The sequence below is a fragment of the Squalius cephalus genome (assembly GCF_949319135.1).
Source record: "Squalius cephalus genome assembly, chromosome: 14".
NCBI classification, from domain to species: domain Eukaryota; kingdom Metazoa; phylum Chordata; class Actinopteri; order Cypriniformes; family Leuciscidae; genus Squalius; species Squalius cephalus.
In genome coordinates, this window is record NC_137135.1 from 18,873,501 (window position 1) to 18,889,977 (window position 16,477).

At 35.9% G+C, this 16,477-nt stretch overlaps 1 protein-coding gene across 3 annotated transcripts; it reads left to right on the plus strand.

Moving 5' to 3' along the window:
* The first annotated feature begins 132 nt into the window (after window positions 1-132).
* On the plus strand, window positions 133-16,468 carry fam149a (family with sequence similarity 149 member A). 3 transcript variants are annotated; one of them, XM_079892799.1, is made up of 15 exons: window positions 133-396; window positions 4,773-4,865; window positions 4,974-5,106; window positions 5,938-6,080; window positions 6,879-7,001; window positions 8,263-8,430; window positions 9,504-9,688; window positions 10,431-10,573; window positions 10,669-10,763; window positions 10,956-11,135; window positions 12,449-12,572; window positions 13,097-13,225; window positions 13,671-13,749; window positions 13,906-14,055; window positions 15,492-16,468. In XM_079892799.1, the coding sequence occupies exons 1-15, from the start codon at window positions 200-202 to the stop codon at window positions 15,566-15,568; spliced, it is 2,019 nt and encodes a 672-aa protein (XP_079748925.1). In that variant the 5' UTR covers window positions 133-199; the 3' UTR covers window positions 15,569-16,468. The 3 variants fall into 3 exon arrangements, with proteins under 3 accessions (XP_079748925.1, XP_079748926.1, XP_079748927.1); XM_079892800.1 differs by having other exon boundaries at window positions 10,431-10,567; XM_079892801.1 differs by lacking the exon at window positions 13,097-13,225 and having other exon boundaries at window positions 15,492-15,649.
* The last annotated feature ends 9 nt before the right edge of the window (window positions 16,469-16,477 follow it).

Sequence of the window (16,477 nt, forward strand, 5' to 3'; positions counted from 1 at the left end):
AGTGTCTTCCGTCGAGTCTTAATCAGCTTCCCCAAAATTCGAACTGTGGTTAATGTCGAAGATATGTTAATGGCAGATAGTAACAGCGTCTCGTTCGGTGAGTGACAGCTTGTCACCTGCTTTAGTGCTTTGTCTAGTCTACGCGGGGCGCGCGCATCTCTCGTTATCAGCGCGGTGAAGCTGTCAGTCACAGTCATTAATGCAGGTGACCGTAGAGCGCATTGAGCCAAGCGGCGGCTCTACCGGACCGAAGTACCAGCATGGCTTTCCGGACAGAATTTATCACTGTGGTTTCGACAAGTCCCCGCTAGACTCGGAGCGAACACTTAGATGGAAGAGGACAAGAAGAGCTCAGGACAATATGAGTCCGGTCCGAGAGAGTGATGACAGCTTGAAGTAAGCGCCTTCTCTTTCGCCTAACTTACATCGATTCATACATGTGTGTCAAGCATTCATTCAAGTTTTAGAACAATAACCTGTACAGTCTTTGAGAATAATATTTAGAATTTCTTTGTTATTCAAGTTTAGGTAGCCTATATTGGGGTTTTCTGTCTGTCTAGGGAAAAAGTTATGTCTAGCTAGCAGCAACACATAAGTTAGCTAGGCTAACTTACTTGAGGAATAAGGGGTAAATTAACTGTTATTTAGTTCTGCTGTATACATTAAAACTTAGAAAATAGTCAAGACTGTGTTCTTTCATGGCAAGACCTTCAATGTTTAACGTTAATTGAATTGTGCTCACTACTTGATAACTAATTAATATAAGACTAATGTCATCGAATCAGGGTATAGTCTTTCCTCTGGCACGAGCATATCTAATTGCTCAATCTACACCAGCATTTAGTTACGACTGAAATCCCTCTCTAGAGCTGATCTTTAAAAAAAAACCTGAAGTAGGCAAATGTGTCTCTTTCCTTAAATGCAGTTTTATAAAAAAATAAAGATAAAAAAAGGGCTACTGCCTTTCAGACACTGTCTTCTGAATAAAAGAGAAATGGAATTAGGCCTATACAATGCCTTGGAAATTGTTTAATGGGTGAAATTGTGCTTAAGAAGAGTTTAAGAATACATTTACTGTGTTTTTATATAGCTAATGTATGGTTAAATATCACTACGCAACTAAAGTATTTGTTTTATAGTTACTCTTCACTCTTCCCCACAGCACATAGGCCTTCAATTTAATTGTTTTAAATATTATGGTTAATAATACACAATTTATACATGTATTGATTGATTGATTGATTGATTGATTGATTGATTATTTTGATCAGTGCAGTTCTTGTGATGCCAATATCCCCTGTGCTGACTTTTGTATTCCATCATATGCAAAAAGTGACAAGGTTTGATGTTTTATCAGAACTCTGGAAAGGTGTAACATTTGACAGGCTTGTACTGAGTAAAATCACTGTCCCGTTGTGCTTGCTGCTAAAAGGCAGACACGAGAAAGAATCCATGTCAGTCAGCTGAGGCTTTCTGCTGCCATGCTGTTCATGCATGTTTCATTAGGCCCTGGCGTTCAACCTGCTGAAATTATTTGCTGTTTGCTCTGTGAGAGAAACCTGAGCCGCCACTGATGCTGGGCTTCCTTGTTGACCCCTGCCAACTGTTGAAGCCCTCACCCGCTGCTAATTAGTTTTCCCCTTTCTCTGTGCTACTTCTTCTGTAGCTGTGGTGTCAGTTTGTGCTCCTGTATGCACAGGGTGCTCTTGTTGTCTTCGTTAACTTCATTAACTTTTAAGAGAAATATCAAGTAGATGACATAAAATGCTTTTTGGAACGGGCATTATATACTGTATGGCATTATTGCAATATCCTATAGGTTTGCAACTTTCGTTACATCATTTTACACAAGTTAAACTGCTATTTTTACTGTATTGTAATATTTTTGTCTGATCTTTCTCTTTAAAACTTTAACCTGAAATGAATTCAATTAAATAAATAAATTAACTAAATACATGTTATTGTAACGTGTAGGACAACACAGAAAAATCAAAGGGTTTGTCCTTTTTTATTGACAAGGAGAATCCGCAGGAGAAATTAGAATAAAGCAACTACACATGCTCAGTTCTAGGTATGGTGAAGGCTATGTGATGATGTGGGGCTATTTTAATTCCAAAGGCCAAGGGAACTTTATCAGGATGCATAGTATCCTGGATCCATGAAGTAACTGGCCTTCAAAAATAAAAATCTGCCTGCCTCTATGGGAATTTAACATAGGGGTGTCCAGACTTATGCACCCTGTATTTTAAGGAAGAACATGTATTTATTTTCGATACATTATTCATTCACAAAGAAAATTGGTGTCCTTAAAGGTTGGATTTTTCCTATTTTTTTTTTTTTTATTTAAAAGGCATTAAGTTCAATTTCCAAAAGATAATTTTTTATTCCTCTTTTTAGTCAAATTTAGCATGTGTGTCTAAACTTATGCATAGCACTGTAATTACAAACCATGACAACAGATGAACGAGGCAAAATGGAGACAAAGAAAACCAAACTAGCAAGGCATGCATTTAAGAGTTAAACATCAGCTATAGAGTGCTGCAGGGATGATATATTTTTGTAGGTCAAAACCCTGGAAACAAGTTAGCATTTTAGCACTTCCGGTTTCATCGTCCCCAAGTCAATGTTTTTTTTTGGATTTTATAAGGTCTGTGGTGAAGATATTTTCACATTTTATTCTACGTCATAAAACACACTAATTGAAAAATGTCTTTAAAAAGGCGGTTGCTAAATGGGACGTTGTCAGGGAGGAAGAAGTTGTTGGAAGCTTGGTGGTAGTGATCTTGAATTCGAGCGACCGTGACCTTCAAAATTAATAAAAGTTGTGTTAATTTGTGAAAATTATCTTGATGGACAAAATGTGTTAGTATCATAAACTTTTGTTGATCACAGAGCTTTTTTTTTTTGCTATAATTCAAAGGCCTAGCCTATAATCCAATAGGGTTTTTTCTGAGGGAACCAGTGTGATGCAGTGTGATATACTTTAGGTTGGCCTTAAAAAATAAGCCATCACTGCAGACCAAAAGCCTTTCTTCCAGTAGGAGGAGCTTATTCAGCATCTGTATCATCATTCCACTTCCAACTATATATATATATATATATATATATATATATAGTCATCAGTAGTGTTGTCAGAAGTATCAGTACTTCGGTACCAAGTCGGTCACGTTTTAAAAATTTCAGTAACGACTTGGTACCGAAGTACCGGTACTTTTGACAAAACTAATATATATATATATAGTCATCATCAGTATATCATATATATATATATATATATATATATATATATATATATATATATATATATATATATATATATATATTCTTAAAAAGAATGGTTGTCTTATTCCTTGAAACATTTTCTAAGGGTTTCTAGAGAATGGTTGTAGCCTACTCCAGGATGAAAAAAAAAAAATCTTATGGAAAAAGAAAAAGTCCACTGGGATGGATTGTAAGGTGTCTGTGAGTCATCCAGGGGAGGGTGGGGACATTCATGCACCTGTGTTGTGCCACTGTAGCGTGTCCAAACACTCCCTTGATGGAGCTGAATGAACAGATCAGAGGCACCTCTGCACTGGGCGGGAGGACGACAAGGACATTCATGTTGACCTGCAGGGGAAACAAGAAGTCACACATTTCTGATGGCTGATCTGGAAGTGTGAATGTTGCTGTTTTGTCTTTAAGCTATTTGGCTGGGTCCCACTGATAGGAGTAATTTACCCATGCACAGTGCACTGGGCTTTGGGTGGGCCTCATCTTTGGCCACCCTACATGTACCTCCTGTACTCTCTTACTACCCAGACAGCTACAGGGCAGTGTGCCATGACAGACATGCTGGACTCATTGTAATTGGGTAAGTTGTTTGTGACGTTGTAGCATTTTTGAAGGAACAATCACAAATGTGTCATAACGTAATGCATTATTGGAATTTTTATAACATTTGTTACATTAACAAGGGCACTTGTACGAAGTATGCAAGTTAATAATCCCATTACATTTGTCATTTATGTGACATATTGCTGTCATTTGGTTTGAATAATCTTTTTTTTTTTTTTTTTCGTGGGTTACAGTTATAACCAACACTTATTTTGTTCATAAAGGTCTCGATAAACACTGATACTGAATGGTGACGAATCTTAAGAGACCAAAAGAGATATTTAAAATGATATAAAGCAATGTGAAATAAGCACGAAAAACTTTGTTTCAAATAAATTAATGGTTTCTCTGTTCTTTATTTTACTGTATAACATTTCCAGATAAAGCTTCTTGTTGTCATAGTGATAAATGTGACACTCCAACATGCCTGTATATTGTACTTTGATCTTGTACTGTTTAAATTATTCATGATATAATTGTCTGATAGATTAGAGGCAGTTTGAGACAAAGAGTGAAAGCTTGACGGCGACAGCATCATGTGACCCTCTTATACCTGCAGGTGGATATGCTTTTCATAACAAAAGGTCTTTTAGCTCTTTGCCTTGATTAGTTCATTTTAAATAGTCCTGCTAAAAAAAAAAAAAAAATGATGTACTGTAGTCTCTAAAATAATATGAGGGTTTAATAGCTGCCTGCATGCAGTTATTATAAAACAATTAGCAGAATCCATTTTAAAATAGTTTTAAATGAAGTTTAGCATGTTAACCAAAGGATGCTTATTGTGCTTTTCAGTTCATAAGTGCCTCTTAATGTATCACTGTAGCAAGTCATAAATGGACCTGTTTTCATTAACTGTATGGACCCATCTTCATTCTTATTCCCATATCATGTATTAGGAAAAAGCTGCTCAACGAACCTAGCAAAAGCATTAATGCAGTGCCTGCCCCCTTCACCAGAAGTGTCAACAGGGTCTCAAACCGTGGCCTCAGGTAATACAAACATTATTTTCATTTCGGAATATTCAGAACTTATTGTAAGGTTTTAGCTCTACAACATACTAATGTCCTTAGAGTAATGCCTCATTTCTTCATTGGTAGCAACTCGTCATGTGGTCAGTCGTCTGCCGGTGGCACTACCCCCGTGAGTCACCTCCCCTCCCGCTCCGGCAGCCCAGGCACTGGCCCCGGTCTCTCCACAGACCACAGCTCCATCTGCTCCTGGAGATATGATGTAATGCCTCTGTTCTTCTTCCAGATGTTTTTTTTTTTTTTTTTCATCAGGGTTGGGCAACATTCTGAATTTTAGAATCAACTCCTATTCAATTAATGAGGTTTATATATTTTATTTTTTCGATTTTTTAGTTCATGAGAACTTACATTTAATTGGCCACAACCCACAGGAAGCTCAATTGGAGTTTGAATCGGAATGACAAGGGAATTTACAGATTATTATTTATTTATTTATATTTTTTGAAATATTAACTTGGGTTGAAATAATTTCATTATTTCTTATTCAATATAAAACATGTTGAATCCGAATTTCATAAGGCCATGTAAAGAAAAAAATGCTGATTTATAATTATTGTTTTTGAAAATGTATATCTATGACAGCATGTTTATGGATATATATATATATATATATATATATATATATATATATATATATATATATATATATATATATATAGTGATAGAGTTCATTTATTTGAATTTCATTCCATTTTAATTTGACTTAAATTCTAATTCATATTAGATTTATGTATCCTGTTTGCTACCTCAGTTGAAATTAGTTAATTGAATTGGAATGTAAATTGAATTCTCAGTTTCTGAATAGCATGCAACACTGCTATTGATTATCATTCAAATGTTCTAGGTAATAAACAATTGAAAAATAAGAAACATCTACAACAGGACATATTTCTGTTATTTAAAATCTCTCACAGTTTCCTGTTTTAGTGCATGTGTCTAACTGTTATTTTTGCAAATGCATCACTAGCTGCTAGCACCATCTCCTCATCTGTGTTCACTGAATGTTTTAGTGTTTGTTTTTTCTTGCATGCAGGAGTTTGAGCGGGCGAATACTCAGCGTGTTCGTCAGCTCTTTAACTCTGTGGATGAGCTCCTGTATGAGAGGAGAGGAAGCAGCCGCTCGGAGTCCCTGCAGGAGGAGTGTGAGGAGTGGAACGGACACACCCCCCATCTCAGGTACAGCTCCTTTGAGCAAAGAGAGATTTGTTAGAGAATTCTGACTGCTCTGAGGCTAAAAGGGTTAGGCAAACTTAGTTTTTTAAAGTTGACAAATTGAATTAAAGTGCTGGTGCTGTAGCTTTGTTTGGAATTGTTCGTTGATGGAGCAAAAACAAAAAAAAGTAACTTGCAATATTATTTCTAAAATGTAAGTTACTCAATATTAATGATTTTTTTTTGCTGTATATAAGCACTTTCACACTATAACGGCTCCTGAAGGTTTTCTTCTGATTAGAAAAATCACGCTTCAACAGATGTCTTAATGTTTAATATCTTCTTTCACAAAGGGTCAGCACTGCCATCATCATACCATCTTGACACCATTACGGCACTGTGAAAAACTGGAGATAAATAAAATTACATTTAGATGCATAATGTGTGAATGCATTTTCCAAGGCACAGTTTAGCCAAGTCCACAGCTTATTGAACCACACAGCTAGTACATTTAAATGATAAATTAACAGACGAAATCCAAAAAAACAAACAACATACCGTGTGTGCCTTCTAATCAGAAAGCACTGATCTATTCTTTCCGATCAGACACCTCTTAGTCCATGTGCATTCTGATATTCACACAGCAACTGTAGCTACATGGTTCAAACCAACACTACATATTGTTCACCTGTAGGTGTCGCTATTACCAAATTATTGTGCTACTTAAAGACAATTTCCAAATAAATATTCATAATACATTACACAGCATTGCACAGCCCTGCTAACTGATACTGTCTCGTTGTGTTGCATCCTTGAGCACAGAATTTTAGGAAACCAGTTGGAGCCTCCCAAACAGGAGGGTGTTCAGTACATCTGCAGACATGAGTCCAGTGCCAGAACCTATTCCTTCTCCACACCGACCTGTCTGGACAAGGACCATAGCGAGTAAGCCTCTCAATAAAATTGAATAACAGTTAAAAGTACTAAAACACATGGGTTAGATTTAATGTTTAATTGTTCAGTTGTTTCGGTTTAAGAAAATAACAGCTCTGAGGAGGGTTACTTTTATGGTTTCAACTATACAAATATTTGTCTCTTTGAAAACAGTATGAATGAAATTGTGATTTAAATGAGGATATATTTAATAGTTGCACTACACTGTTAATGAGTGGTTGACAATGCTGATTGTCCACTTGAGTCTCCACTCCGGGCATTGAGCACAGCAGTGATGGATGTCTGTCTGACTGAGGGCCAGTGTAGATGGTTTCAAACAACCTGTAAAACTTATCTGGGAACAATAGAAACCTCAGCTATTTGTTTTCAAGCAACTGTATTTGATTACTTTCTGTCTGTTTCATGGCTTTTTTTTTGTATGAAATGATTTGACATCAACCAGGTGTCATAACTTTAATTCATTAATTTAAAGAAAATAATTAGGTAGACTACTGTTCAAAAGTTTGCAGTCAGTAAAATTGATTTTAAAGAAATCAAAGGGATAATTGCAAAAAGTCAATTTTTGCAATCATAGGAATACATTAATTTTAAAAAATATATTAAAAAAGACAACAGTTATTTTTAAATTCATAATATTACTGTTTTACTATATTTTTGATCAAATAAATGCAGACTTGGGGAGCATAAGATACTTCTGTTAAAAACAAAAATAAAAAAAAATTAAATTCTCCAAACTTTTGAATAATCTAATCTAATGTAATCTGAAATATAATATAATATAATAATTTATATATATATGTATATCTAATTTTCTTCAACGATTTCTTGGCATTATACAATTATCACGGTATTTTGTTTATCGCTGGAGTTACTCCTGAACTTTTTAAGGTCAGTCTTATCTTACCAAAAATATTGGGGTCCTTTATCTCTTGATTAATGAGCTCACTCTATTGATTTGTTTCTGGGTTTAGCTCTTTCTTTTTGCTTGACTGCACTTATCTATTGTTTTGAAATATGCACTGAAGCCTATCATACATTATACATTTGATATAACACATAAAACCAACCCTTGAGGATGAGGCCTCTCACCTGATTAAAAATATGCAATATGTTCTAAAGATACTGCACTGAACATGTCCACCGGCAAAGCATTTATCAGTCTGGGCTGGCTGTGGCAAGAATTTGCTTCCTCCCTCATTTCTCTCTCTCTCTCTCTCTCTCTCTCTCTCTCTCTCTCTCTCTCTGTCTGCAGGCTGTATGTAGCAGGCCGCAGTCTGGCCCCGGGCCTTTGGTGTGAGCAGTCTTTCCAAAGCCCCAGCTCTCCTCTCTCTGAGCATTCACTCTACCTCACTGAGGAAGAGGAGGTGTATGAAGCAGAGGGCAGCATAGAGGAGTTTTTAGCTTATGATGGAAAAGAAATGTACGTCACAAGTTGTCTTTTACTTAATCTGCCTACAACCTTTTTTTCCAAGATTCATGTACTTAATTTAATCTTTTCACATTTCTTGGTTTCTCAGAAGTGGAAGTTGTCATAGTTGGTTGAACTTCTATATCGGTGAATGATAGATTGCATTAATTATATTTTTGTGTTCCCATTTGATCAAATAGCAAAAGAAAAACCTGCTGAAAAGAAAAAGAGAAAGATTGATAACGGCAGTCAGTAGAGAGAAAGATGTCAATTTTACCGTCACTCCCACAGCCACTGTATTAGAAACTCCCTCACAGTAGCGTTAACTAGTTTTTTGTAATCGAATGCATGGGTAATATAATACAAAGTATAGTGATAAATGTACATACATTTATAAAAATATACATATATAAATATATAAATATATAACTATAACGATCCTGATGACTGTTAAAACGTGTCATCACAGTCTGTAAAAAGGGTCCATATACTAACATACCCCTCTATTATAATGCAACAGAAGATCTTTTTTGCTTCTTTTTTGCTTCATGAACAAACCATAATTATAGGGAAGACAAGGCAAGTTGTCACACTTTTTAATCTCTAATATCCCTCAGTGTAGGTTTATTTTGAAAGTACAAACTCCTTAAATTTATTGGCCTCTAAAAAGCCTGAATTGAACATTTGCCCCAAAATATATTGAGAAATTTTAGTACTTTTACTATTTAGAATGTTGGTATTTAGGAGGGTTTTGAACTTTGTGTTGAAAACAACAAACAAAATTTGAGCAAAAAGAACTGACTGTGATTACAATAGACATTGCAAAAATTAGCCCCAGTCTACCTATTCCCATTGAATCAAAAATAGTAATTCTTTTTTCCGTTTCTTTAGCATTTCAATAGGTATTCAGTAACTGGTCATCTAAATTCTACAATTACTCTACAGCCTTGTTATTACATCATGTTTTCTGCAGTTTTACTGGTGGATAAAACCATCAGGACTCATAATAGTGTGCACCCATTTTAAGGCATCCTGTCTTAGGATGGGAATCATTTATTGTAGCTCTGCAATTGTTTTGACTGTAGGGAGGATGAGGAGGTGGATCAGAGGAAGTCTTCATCCATGGCCCCCAGGGGTGGAGTCCCACCAGTATCCCCTCATGCATGCATCCGTGACGCTGTTGCAGATGAGCTGTTTGATGACGTGTGGAGGGAGGTGGTGGGTCTTCTGGAGGAGCTCTTACATAAGTACTGGGAGAAACAACTCCCGGGTGTGTCTGAATTACTGAAACCAACTAAACAGAATTAGCCAACAGTGCATGTGTGATCGATAAATCTTGGGTGGGTGAAGAACACCGTTTTTGCATGCATAAAGACCCCCTGGAAATGAAAATCGAGTTTTGTTGCTTTTAGTCGATGTATGTACACTAGTGTGCAAAAGTTTATGGTCGGTAAGATTTTTAATATTTTTGAATGAAGTCTCTTATGCTCACCCAGGCTGCATTTATCTGATCAAAAATACAGTAAAAATAGTAATATAGTGAAATATTATTGCAATTTAAAATAACCGCTTTCCATGTTAATGTTTTAAAATGTAATTTATTCCTGTGATGGGATTCCTGTCTTTACTCCAGTCTTCAGTGTCACATGATCTTTCAGAAATCATTCTATGCTGATTTGCTGCTCAAGAAATATTTCTTCTTATTATTACAATGTTGAAAACAGTTGTGCTTCTTAATATATTTGTGGAAACAATGATAAAAATGAGTGAGCCCTTTGATATGATAAATATGTAAAAAAAAAAAACATATTCGCAGATTATTGATCATTGATAGAAACCTCAATTACAGTCTCCTTGATGCATCATCAGAATGAACTGTATTTGACCCTATGTGATTTTGTGCTACTCTGTGGCATTTTGGAGTAATAAAATGAAATTCTGTTGCTAATTTGCCAGCAGTTAAGTGGATTGTTGGAGATTTCCCTCTATTCCTAATGTTCTTTTGGCATCAGATGGAGCAACACAGAGGAGAACATTAGAGAGCTCCAGTCAAGTGCCTTCACCTCAGATCCCAGTTAAAGGACATCACCTTTTGTTGTCCAGAGGTTCTAGTAGCAGAACCACATTCCTGTCAACATGCAGCAGTAATGTACAGGTGACATTCTACGAGAAACATGCACTTTGCTGCAAAGTTGAGGTTCTGTCTGTTATTTTGTTCTCATGTTATGAATTTGCCATTTCTTCTTTCAGGACTCAAGTGCCTACAAGATTAATTTAAATGGTGTTATGACAATCCAAGCAAAGCCACTGCAACAGAGACATCAGGGATTTAGCGAGAGAGCCCTGTAAGTCTTTTGGAGTTTGGAAAGTTCTTATCTAACACTACAAAAACTAAACAAAACATTTTTTTCTATTGCTATTTCTATTTTTAAAGACTATTTAATAAGAAACAGAATTAAGGAGTATATTAACTAAAGATAAATCAACATGAAAACAAATGAAGGCCTACAACTTGATCTGTCTTTGCTTCTCCTAAGATATGACCCAGATGATGCACCAAGCGTCTTGATGTGTGTGAAAACCCAGGCTCTGAGAGGGTCCAGCACACTCTTACAGAAACCCACAGCCCATCGCAGACTCCCCAGACTCAGTGGCAGGGTTCGGATGTACCACAGCCTTATAGGAAACGGAAGCCAACTCTTACGAGGAACTAGACTGTAAGATCAGCATACATTATCAAAGGAGTTGTTCATCCAAAAATGACAATTCTGTCATCATTTACTCACCCTCGTGTCATTCCAAACCTTTATGACTTTGTTTCTTCTGTGGAATATAAACAGAGAGCTTTAGTATCATTAAAGTGGTTCAAATTAAATTTGCACTATAAAGCCATACAGGTATGACAACATTGTTTGAGAAACTGAATGAAAAGTTGGTATGAAACGAATGTCGCGATAGTCTTTTCTTTTCTGTTGTGACGTATTTCTGAATGAAACGTGTTCTCAAACAAGAAAAACATGTCGCTCCAGTAAACATGTCATCAGAGAAGAGAAGAAAAGAAAATAAAAGAGAAGAGAAGAGAAGTTACAAAGAGGAGAGGAAGTAATTTTGATTAAAGATTGGGCACATGAATAAAAATGATGTGCATGGATAAATCATTTATAAAAAATACTGCAATATTTCATTAAAAAAAAGAATTGTCAATTTCATGGTGACTTTAAAGTCGGTATTCACTGATAATATTGACATCCCTAGTTGGCACCATCATGAAACTTCATGAAAAAGTAACGATGTTCGACTCATATTCTTTTGAGTCAGATACTTTCATTGAATCGGTTCAATACAGTTCACCAAACCGTCTGAATGAATTGTTAACAAATCAAACTGATTTGGTTCTAAAGTTTAACTCACTGACTCGCTGATCTAGTTGCAGCAGTTAACAACTCCCTGGAAGGGAAGACTGTCTGTAAATAAAGATGGTTTGTTTATCATAAAAAAACTATCAAATGGCTTTAGAACACTTGGAATATAGTACATCCTTTTATAGCATCCTTTTTAAAGCTTGGAAGCTCCAGTCGCTATTTTTTGCAGTTACATGGAGAGAAATACTGTATCTTCTTTTGTGTTTCTCTGAGAACATTTTTGAGTGAACTACAACTCTGTGTGCATCGTTTTATATCCTCACAAGTTTTACGTAACGAATGTGATATGAGAGGTTCTGCTGCAGTAAAAACTTAATGCATGATGCAACTCTTTCATAATATGTTATTGCAGATTATTCAATGCAAGGTCTACTGGGGTCGCGTTATAACAGGCTGAGACCTTTTGAAATTCAGACTCTTTTTAAAAGCGCTTGTTAAATTAGTCCCTCAAGCTGCATTGTACCTAATTAATTGTAACACTTTTAACCTTGTCATCACTTGGAAAAATCATAGAAGTAGCCTTGAGCTCCTGCAGGGGTATCAGGCATGAGTAAACATGCAGATTGCTAATTAGAGTAAGTATGTGTTCTTGGGTTTGTTTCTCACAGATCCACTGTGAATGAAAGCCTGCCCTCTCCCCCAGTGAGTGCCGTTCAAAACCACAGGCTTCCTCAGATACACTCTGAGTCTCCAGAGCAGGATTGCTACGCGCCTATTTCCAGGCTTTTGCAGGTAACAAGCCACACCGGTATCACTTTGACCTGCAGACTATTGATCTGCCTTATCACATACATACATTACCTTTCAAATGTTTGGAGTCAGAAAAATGTATACTTTTATTCAGCAAGGACTCATGAAATTGATCAAGTGACAGTAAATACATTAATAACGTTTAAAAATATTTCTATTTCAAATAAATGTTGTTCTTTTGAACTTTCTATTCATTAAAGAATCCTAAAAATAGTGTGCAGACTTTGATCTCTGTAAACAGAGATAGCAGCAGGTTTTTTTTTTTTTTTTTAAATGGGTGAAGGACATATTGCCTCCATACAGTCTAGTTGACATGACATTAGAAACTGTAAACATGGTTGCTCTTTGCTCTTTTATAGAAAGTTCAAACTACCTTAAACTAATATCTAATTTTTAAAACATTTCTGTGTTAGTAAATGTGTATTTAAGTATGTTTGGCATTTCAGTCTGCACTGATTTGGTTTGATTTCAAAGTCAAAGCTGTGATCTTTCTCTGTATCTCCTAGCTCAGAGGGAGGGTCATAAGAGGCGGAGCTACCAGTGTCACGCACACAGTAAACAATCTCCCACCGTTGAGAGAGCCCACCCTGATGCTGGAGTCTCTGTCTCGGCCCAATACTACTCATACATTCAGAGTAATTCCCTACAACTATGATCATAGTACAGTATTTACACTGGGAAAAAAAGGTGTAGAATTTAATTTGAAACTATTTGTAAAAAATGCTAGTACATTTCAAATACAAATAATTACAGCAAGTAACACATTGATTAAACATAATATTTTTGAAGTAGAATGACTGAAATAGTATCTTCTTGTAAAAAGAAGTCCAATAGTAGTCATTGTGGTGTCAGATGTTAGGCAGTTATAGCTATGGGTAACCAGCAGTTTAATGTGAAACAAAACCAAATACCAAAAGAGTTCTATACAACTTTGTAGAAACATGACACCACATCCTACAAGAAGTGATATAGATACTTTCCTGGTTCAGACACTGCTGTGGTAACACTGCTTGAAATAGCTGGTAAATTCGACAGAGTCTATTGTTTAGATGTAACCCATGCCATGTTTTTGTTCTGCAGTCCGACACCCCGATGAAAAGGTCATTCACTCCTATGGATTTTGCCTGTAACTTGAGGACAAGTCGAGGACTTGTCAAAGGTGCGTCACTTTTACAAAGTAGGTGCCTGATTTGGCCAGTGTCATGAAGGACAACACAAACAACTATGGCTTTGCTTTCTACAATTTTACTTCTTAAAAATAAGTAATTTAAGAAAAATAAGATAACAATAAAAGCTTTTTCTGTATGCCTCTTAGGTGAGAGCACACCTATGGGTGTGACAGGCTTCAGTATGGGTATCACCAGTTCTACAGCTAGTGGGTTCTTGGAGTGTGCCACACCTAGCAGGAGGCGTCTGCCCTGTGCCGATGGGGAAGGAGGGAACATGCCCCTGTTCGGCTCTATTGGTCAGTGCGGTACTGGCTTATTATCTTTCATCTAATATAAATGTAACAGTTTATTACACTCTTAGAAGAAAAGGTTCTACATAGAACCTCAAAGGGTTTTTCTGAATCAATTCCAGCCCGAGTCCTCATCCTTTTGAAGTGCATACAAATTGTATTCACAGTGCTGAAAACAGCATCTTCTTGACATACTGACAACACAAGCCAAACTCTTCCAGGCCTCACCTACAACTACAGAGTTTGAGGGCGGGTCAAAGTAGACGTTGTTCATGGCCAGCTAATGAAGACCATAGGCTGGCATTATGCAAATTTGTTACATTGTCATGTAGGTACAGTACTGTATGTAACAGCAAGTGAGACTGGAATTGCTGACGACTATTTTCAGCAGTTCAGAATCGATTCTTTCTTTAGGAGATAACTTTATTCGTCAAGCACTTTGATCTTTAAAACTTTGCAGACATTTTACATTCACATACAGCTATATTACACACTGCATGAAAGGTAATATTCAAAAAAGCATAATAGAGGCATTTTAAAATTGAGTCAAAATCCCTAGGGTTCTATATAGAACCCCATTGAACCTTTTTTTCTGTGAATTGGTTTCACATAGTTTAAATTCATTGCCCTTTGTTGATGTTTATGTAATACAGAATCTATCTTTAAAGCCTGAACCAATTAACCGTTCAGTCTACACACCATATGCTGTGTAGAATCAACAAATAAATGAACCAGAAAAATAAGCAATGACAAAGAGGGCTTTAATTAAAAGGAATATGTGTGAGTTGTCAGTAAGATATGGACATTATTTAGCTTTTGGGACACTGGAGATTAATTAATACTTTTAATAAGGCAGAGTCCTATGGAAGCATATGGATAGCATTAGCAATATTCAATTTGAAATGTAATATGCAAAATGACAATGCAATATGTAAAATGGCAATGCATTTCTGTATTTAAATTTACATTTACATTTTTTGAAGTTTGCTACATTCATTACTGGACATTTGAAAATGCAATCGCAAGTGTCTTAACTCTGCAATTAAGTGTAAATGCAATTAAGAAAAATAACATTTAAATGATCATTTTGCTACAGATGTTAAACATATCTAATCATTTCTGTAATACATTTTAATTTTAATTTTGCAACTTATAAAGCGTTAAAATATGTATTCAATTTACATATTAAAACTAGTGTATGAAATGGCAATAATTGAATTTTCATTTTCATTTTGCACCAAACGTTTCACAAATGTAATGGAAAATGTAAATTTAAATACAGAAATGCATTGCCATTTTACATATTGCATTGTCATTTTGCATATTACATTTCAAATTGAATATTACTACCCATATGCTTCCATAGTGTCCTAGAGAAGAGGTTCACATAATGAAAATATTTCTTTAAGACTGAGTAAACCACCAATACAATCTGCTTTCAGGTGGCCAGACTCATCGGAAACAGTTGAGCCGGTTTCCACTGCATGTGAGGAAGAAATTTCAGCCTGTCATGCCATAGCAGGGGAGTTAAATTTGTAATTAAATGAAAGAGCTTAACAGGGCAGACATGAATGCAACAGGGTGATGCGCACTGATATTCAATCACTGTCATAATATGACTTTATTGTACATATTTTGTGTCACCATATGTCCGTTACAAACTGTCACATGTAGTGCCTTCAGTTTATGGATTTTATAGTTTTTCCCAGTGACCTGGAGAACAATCTGGAGCTAACAGGACAAATGACCTCATGCATCCCTGTTGTTTCCTTTTTTACCATTTTGAAGGATGAATGCCAAACATGTTTTGTTAATGCATATCGAGTTTAATATGAATTTGTTTTACTGCAGATGTCTGAGGCCAACAGGTTGATAAAACAAAATGCATAGCCTAATTATTTATTTTACATTGATGGTTGATAATACTGATTTAACCCTCCAAACTGTTTATTTCAGCAACATTTTATTGAGACTTCTCCTCCTTGGTAGAGTCATTTGCAATAAAATTGTTATAAAATTTGGCAAAGGTTCAGTAATATATCACAGCAATCAAATATGCTATCTATGCTCACTTTCACAAAAAAAATGGGTTAATATTTTTGCTCTAGATTGTAATTTGATGAAGCAAGAGATAACTAGAAAAAAATCCAGACCATTCAAGGTGCTTTTCTATCTTTAACAATAGACTTGACAGACCTCTTCCATTGGAGAAAGACAGCTGAATTTGTGCTAGTAAACCACAACACACAGTTGTGCATTATTGCTGCATTACTTCTGTTGTCTGTTAATGTTTTAGCGGGAGGCAATTTACCCACAGATAACCTGCATGTGTCCAAGTTATCATAACTAAATCTGTTTGATTAGCCCAGGGTGTTTTCTCTCACTCTCTCTCTCTCTGTTTGTTCTGTTTGTTAAGAGAGTGAAACTG